The sequence below is a fragment of the Suillus subaureus genome, assembly GCF_016647635.1.
Source record: "Suillus subaureus strain MN1 chromosome Unknown BJ212scaffold_25, whole genome shotgun sequence".
NCBI lineage: Eukaryota > Fungi > Basidiomycota > Agaricomycetes > Boletales > Suillaceae > Suillus > Suillus subaureus.
In genome coordinates, this window is record NW_024538581.1 from 669663 (window position 1) to 676459 (window position 6797).

At 51.3% G+C, this 6797-nt stretch overlaps 3 protein-coding genes across 3 annotated transcripts; 2 read left to right on the forward strand and 1 right to left on the reverse strand.

Moving 5' to 3' along the window:
• Nucleotides 1–1109: 1109 nt before the first annotated feature.
• On the forward strand, nucleotides 1110–2595 carry BJ212DRAFT_1483027 (uncharacterized protein; the record flags this gene model as incomplete). The annotated part of the gene is made up of 4 exons (XM_041340538.1): nucleotides 1110–1565; nucleotides 1632–1692; nucleotides 1748–1777; nucleotides 1826–2595. 4 exons carry the CDS (start codon nucleotides 1110–1112, stop codon nucleotides 2593–2595), a joined length of 1317 nt encoding a protein of 438 aa, XP_041191000.1.
• A 304-nt stretch (nucleotides 2596–2899) lies between these two features.
• BJ212DRAFT_1483028 (uncharacterized protein) lies at nucleotides 2900–4565 on the forward strand (the record flags this gene model as incomplete). The annotated part of the gene is made up of 6 exons (XM_041340539.1): nucleotides 2900–3696; nucleotides 3748–3903; nucleotides 3957–3990; nucleotides 4047–4078; nucleotides 4128–4227; nucleotides 4281–4565. The coding sequence occupies 6 exons, from the start codon at nucleotides 2900–2902 to the stop codon at nucleotides 4563–4565; spliced, it is 1404 nt and encodes a 467-aa protein (XP_041191001.1).
• A 397-nt stretch (nucleotides 4566–4962) lies between these two features.
• On the reverse strand, nucleotides 4963–6731 carry BJ212DRAFT_1301423 (uncharacterized protein; the record flags this gene model as incomplete). Its single annotated transcript, XM_041333124.1, has 5 exons — nucleotides 4963–5012; nucleotides 5088–5169; nucleotides 5223–6135; nucleotides 6351–6527; nucleotides 6563–6731. Coding segments are annotated over 5 exons (1391 nt in total), but the record flags the coding sequence as incomplete, so codon positions are not given.
• Between the last annotated feature and the right edge of the window lie 66 nt (nucleotides 6732–6797).

Sequence of the window (6797 nt, forward strand, 5' to 3'; positions counted from 1 at the left end):
GGGGAGTAGCCTTTCGTTCCTTATTGACAGCGACGAGCGAAGTGCGCAAACCCCTGTTTGCTGTCCTTGACTTCTGCGTCTCCATGCGGTCGAGTTGTGCTGGAAGGCGACGGAGGATGTGAGACTTTGTTGCAAGAGAGTCGACGTTAGTGGCGGGGTCAACCTCCGGATGCGACTCGGCAGTGTCACGGTGGGTAACTGGTTTGGCACGGAAGATCACTCGATCGACGAAGCTTGGAAAAAAGGAACCAACTTTGCCCTTGCGCTGACCTTCGGCTGGATTGGGCGGTCTGAACTGGTCATATGAAGGAACACATGGCACGCTGATGTGTTGTTGCATATCGGCGGGCATAGTGGAATGAATAAGGATGTTGAAGATATCGTTATGCTGGATGTGTAATAAACGTGAAGCAACGATGAAAGACGGACTGAAGAGAGGACAGATAGGTGACGAGCCTTTTGTAGAAACTCTGGAGGCTGACTGAGGCTGACATGTCCGGGAGTGAGACTTGAGTCTGGTCTGGTCTGGCTATCACACAACTGTGTACGTGACTGCCAGACTGCTCGCGTAATGATTGGAATGAGAGTAAAATCATTGTACATTGAATGCTGGTTATCCATGAGGACATAACAAGGAGCACGTCGAGTCGCAACAATGTGTCGATGATTTCTGCAATGCTACAGCACATAGTCACGGGACATTACAAGCTGGGAACCAACGCAAGAGCCACTGGGCCTGTGCGGACTTTCTAGCTAGACCGACGTCTTCCGTAAATGCCGAAAGAAAAGAGGCTGCTGAATACAACGCAAACTCACAACTTGAAGCAGTCGAAAGGACCACAGTTATGATGGGAGCGAACAAGCTTGCATGTAACGTGTAAGCACTGCACTGTATTAGCCTGCGACTATGAAAGCATCAGTGGACGACTATCACAGCACCACGAATGATAGACATGAAACAAGTGACCTGATACTTTTCGTGGTTCCAGGCACTGCAATATTAATGAATCCGAAAGGCACTTGCCGAATAAGGACACGTTCACTCTCACCGAGAAGCTCTCCAAGTACCCAAGTCGCCAGCTCACTGTACTTTGGCTTGCTTTCAAGCGATGGAAGGTAACAAAGACGAGGCCATCAAGTGTCTTTCAATCGCACAAAAATACAAGGATGCTGGCAACCTCCCTTCAGCCCGTAAATTTTGCCAAAAATCTATAAATTTGTTCTCCACGCCTGAGGCTGCAAAGCTTCTTGAGTCTATCGAGGCCACGGAGGCATCTGGATCGTCTTCCTCGTCAGCCGGACCAGGCCCTTCGACGTCAAATGGCAATGCGCAAGCTTCCTCGTCGTCTACAGAGACACACCCATCCGCTTCTGGTGCCAAGCATCGGAGTACGGGCAGTGCGAATGGCACCGCTGGAGGGATGGGAGGGGAGAAACGGGAATTCACTGCTGAGCAGTTGAAGGTTGTGAAACGGGTGAAAGCTTGCAAGGCTACGGAGTACTACGAGATCTTGTCCGTCAAGAAGGATTGCGAGGAGGTTGAAATAAAGAAGGCATACAGAAAGGTACATTGGCATACATGATCTCGTGTGCTGACCGATATACGTTCTAATACTGTGATACAATAATAGCTTGCCCTTGCGCTACATCCCGACAAGAACGGTGCTCCTGGAGCAGATGAAGCATTCAAGAGTGCGTCTAGTATTGTCATCACGTATGCGCAGTGTCTGACACGAACTCATTGTAGTGGTCTCTAAAGCCTTCCAAGTGCTTTCAGGTGTGCTTGACTTATTTCATGAACCGGACGGTTCTGACATTCACTCAGACTCCCAGAAGCGAACAATTTACGACCAATCTGGGTCGGATCCAGAATCGCGTTCTGGTGGCATGTCCTCGCGCGGGCCAGGCTTCTCTGCAAGCCCATTCGGTGGCGAAGGCGAGATGAGTCCAGAGGATCTTTTCAACATGTTCTTCGGAGGGGGTGGTATGGCGATGAACGGTGGATTTGGAGGCGGTCCTTTCGGCGGCGGTCCAGTATTCACTGCATCGTTTGGCCAAGGAGGCTTCCGGACGACACGTATGCGTACAAATATGGGGGGTGCACAAGCACAGCAGCAGGGTGAAGGGGCGCAGGGTCGCTCGCTGCTTATGCAGCTCCTGCCCCTCATATTGCTTATCGCGTTCTCATTCCTCAGTGCAATTCCGGACATGTTCTCTACGTCGATACCCGACCCGCGGTATTCCTTTTCACCATCAACACGTTTCGATACTGAACGGCAAACGAGTGGACTTGGCATAAAATACCATGTTAATGAATACGAGTTCAAGAACCATCGGCAGATTGCAGCTGACATTGCTGGGGGTGCCTATCGTCGCGGATCGGCTCTGTCAAAATTTGAAGGGCAAGTGGAACAAGTTTACACCAATACTCTTTACGGCGATTGTCAGCGTGCAGTTGATAGGCGGCAACGGAGGAGAGATGCAGAAGTTGGTTTATTCGGTGTTGGCACGGATTGGGAGAAGGTGAAGGCAATCGAGACGGAGAAAATAGATAGCTGTGAAGAGCTGAAGCGTCTGGGCGTCATAAAGTCGTGAAGGCCGGTTTAATGCCTTGGATCGCCCTTGGACTTGTGCACACTGTTGGCTTAATTACTTTTCGATTATCCATCGTTCCCCCGCCAACTCGGTCACCCTATGCTTTATTTATACCAATAATGTGGTCTCCACTTTCTCTGTATGCTCGCAATATTGAACGGCCGAACCACCAAAACCATCTCAGGGTAGTTTGCTTCCGAAGTTCCGGTCACTCAAATTAGTATCAGTAAAAGTAAGAACTCGCAAGCACTTCCGAATTACATTCTGACTCTTGTCTAGCTGAGTATCAACTTTCAGGTGTGGAATGAGCGCAGGGACGTCAGATATTCTAGCACCAGACCAGGAGCCCGCAGAACTTGCACGTTTCAGAGAGCAATGGAAGGCCGAGGTCAGGGAAAGGCAGGCTGCCACTACGTCGGGCGCGCAAACTCAACCCGTTCCCGGTGCCAGCATTGCTGCAGAACGTGCCATTTCCCCAGCTCGGAGTGACGCCAGCTCGAAACCTGCTACTATCACTAACACACTCTCAGCATCTCGGGGGCCTGCAACCCATGTCGTCGCAGGTGTGCCTACCGTCATAACGCACGCATCTCACGGTCAATCTCATCTCAGTCCCAATCTGGCTCATGCCGTCGAGGTCTATCGCAAAGCAGTTTTTCACGAGCAGCACAGCCAACTAGACGAGGTTCTCCGACTCTATCGTCAGGCATTTCGTCTCGATGCGAACGTCGATCGTGCGTACTTCATAGAAGAACAGCGTACACAGGAACGTTCTGCCACACAGCCAGCCAGTCACAGGAAGGTTCCGTCCACTGTGTCTGTAGATGGAGTTACACGGGATGTGCAGAAGCTCGAAGTGCACCAGGATAGCAAGAATAGATCCTTTGTGACGTCAGGGTTTCTAGCACAAGTGCTCAAGAACTTTCCTGAGAATCTTGTCTTTGAGCCAGAGGATAAGAAGGAGGGACTACCTCCCATCAATCTCATCCCTGATGAGCTTCTACTCCAAATCCTCCGAATTCTTGACTACACCACGATTGAGCGGTTTGCGGCTGTCAGTCGTAAAGCACGAGTGCTCAGTTTGGATTCTGCGATTTGGAGGTATGGTGCTTGTCTCCTGCACGTACTTTGCGTTATAAATATTTGCAACAGAGATTTTGTCCACTTGGCATATAAGCCTCCCCAGATTGCTGATGATGAGTCTATAACGAATATTGTGGAACTGTACAGTTCAGACTACCGGAGAGCTTATATCGAACATCCCCGCTTGCGGTTGGATGGTGTTTACATTGCTGTTTGCCATTACATGTAAGTCATGTTTTCGGAGATGTATTATCTCCGCTTTCTTACAAAAATCACAGGCGGATGGGCTCTAGCGAAAACGCTTGGGTAAACGTACGTAGAGAACCCTCCGACATTTTCGACGTGCTGAGTTTATCACTCCCTTGTAGGTAACTCATCTCATCACGTATCATCGATACCTGTAAGTCTCATGCCTGAGCCATCTCTTACACTTGTTGACACTATTATAGCCGATTCTTCCCCAACGGACAGGTGCTATCCCTCCTCGCTAACGAGGAATGGCAGCCCCAGGCCGTCATTCCAATGCTCAAGCCGAACCTGCGCATGAAGGTACGCGCACACTCAGCTCACCTCAACCCTAAGTTCAACCACATCCATTTCAGGGTTTCTACATCGGCAACTGGTCCCTGTCCGGTAGCACTGTCTACATCACGAACCTTGACGAGAAGCACCTTTCACATGCGCACGTCACTACAGAGCCGCAGCCGAACAAGTATTTCTTCCAGATGACGCTCGCGTTGCGTTCACGTCCCCTCGGGCGGTGGAACAAGCTCGATTTTATTGGGTATGACTCAGTCAATGTGGAGGATGGGGAGGCAGTACCACTGCCGCTGAAGAACGAACGGTCGTTTTGGTTCTCGAAGGTGAAGAGCTGGGCGGGGTATTAGAATGGGTTGATATGCGAGTATGTATTAGATGAGCGCTAGAGGTTTCTCATTCAGCCTAATATATGCGTTGTAACATTTTATATTCGATGAATGAATATCGATGAGTTGACATGTACGCGTCAAATCACCACTCGTAAGCTAAACATCATAGCAATTCAATAGCAAGCTGTAACTAAACCCTGGTCAAGATAACAAGAAATAGAAAACTGCACAAAACGTTTGCGGACATAATGAACATGAGGATATAATCATGATGCAATACAGTAAACTTGTTCCGCGACTAGTGATTTACGTGCGACCGTTCTGAATCGTGATTGATGAAATATGAAAAAGTGTAAAGTGCAAAGTGCAAAAATAATTCGGGTCTGATGCATGGGTATCCGTTCTTTGTTCCAGTCTACATGCCTGCCTGACGGTTGAGCATGTAGAGCTGCAAATCTTGCCAGCCTGCAAAAATCCATGTCAACACTTTGAACTGATAGAAGAACAGAACTGGCACTCGCCTCCTCCAACCCGACACACAACCTTCTTCGACATCCCGCCCCCCCTTGCCCCAGAGCGCGTCAGCGTCGTCAGCTTGCAAGTTACCACTTTCCGGCTCAAACTATTCGAAAACGCATACGACGCCCTGATCTCCTCTCCCTCCTTCGGCGGCACCTTGAGCGGGGGATCTACACGCTCAACCAGCAGCCCGTGCGGAATCGCATTCACGATCGCCGCCACCTCCATGTCAAGTGGGTCCTTGTCACTTGCGGGGACATACGAGTGCAACGGGTCGCGCTCCATGGGTGTGTACGACCCTGACCGCGACCCCGGACGCGAGTTGGGCGTCCGAGTCGTCGACGAATCGCGGAACGACGAAGGAGGGAGCTTCCCCGCGACAGTCTGCCGTGCAGATGCACGTATCCCGCTGTTTCCTGCGCCCCCGTAAAACGGGACCTGTTGAGCTTTTGCTTTCAATTGCGAATCGGGCGTCTGTGCCCTGAGGAGAGATCCTGGGGTGAGCGGGCTTTGGGGGCGGTAGAAGGACATCGTTGATGAGGGACGCGACTCGGAGGAGACGTGCACGCTGGGAAGGGGTATCTGTGACCGGCTTGGAGGGCGTGGTGGGGGTATGCGTACGCCGCTCTGGGTATGTGAACGGAAAGTGCTGGGAGATGTATTGGTATGCGGAGGGGAAAATGCACGCTGCATAAGAGTTGTGAGCTCTTCTTCGTCGTCAGTATCAGGCTGCCGCATAGATACGGGGCGCCAGTGTAACGCAGGGGCTGGAATTTGACTCGGGGTCTTGGGCCGTGGGCGTGGTGTCGTCCCAAGGCTGGGCGTTTGAGCTCGTGATGGTGGACGTAGAGGTGGAAGAGGAGGTATAGAAGGGTTTGTGGATGCAGATGAAGTTACAGGAGACCAAGGCCGTGAAGACGCATTTGAACTGCGGCTGAGGCTCCTTCGTGAAGGCGTGCTCGGCACGAGAGGGGCATATTCTGGGGTGAGGACAGACTTTGCGTTTGGCCGCCTTGGAGGAGTGGGCTTGATGGTCGCCGCAAGATCCGGTCCCTCTACCTTTGTTGAGCTGTTCCAAGGTTTGTTTAGACATTTTCAGTTTCAAGGTGAATTTGGGTCGTCGATACGGTCATGCGTTTGGAGGCGGGGGAGGATTCGGGGTGAGGCTGTGGCTATATTTGTGTCCCTTCTCTGGTGTAAGTGGGGCACCACTAGTAGACCGATTGAATGCGAATATAGAGGTGCGTTGTCGTCGTAGCGCCTTAACTGGCTCCGATGACGGACCCTGTGATTGTGAAGAGTCTCTTGACACCGAAGACAATTCTCGTGATACAGGCAAGGGAGTGACGGGGACCGGAGGCGACCGTACATGACCGGCGATCTTCCTTGCAAATTTCCTCAGTGGTGATATGCTCCGCGAAAGAGTGCTCGTAGAACTTGTTGCTCGGCTCGGTGCACGACCTTTCGAAGAGCAATTCGCGGGCGTTGCAAGATACCCATTTGCTGTGGAACTTGTTTCGCTTCGAGTTACATCACCACCCGTGAGGATCTTTCGGACGACTTCCATCTCTTTCTCCGTCTTGGCCATTCGCTCCTTGAGGATCCGCCACCTCTTAGCAGATTCTCCGTGTCGTCGGAGTGTCTCCCCGTTCTTTGTGACACGATCTGCACGCCATTGTCGATGATTGCAAGTACCTTGGACGTGGCTGGGACATAATGCCTAGAAGAAGA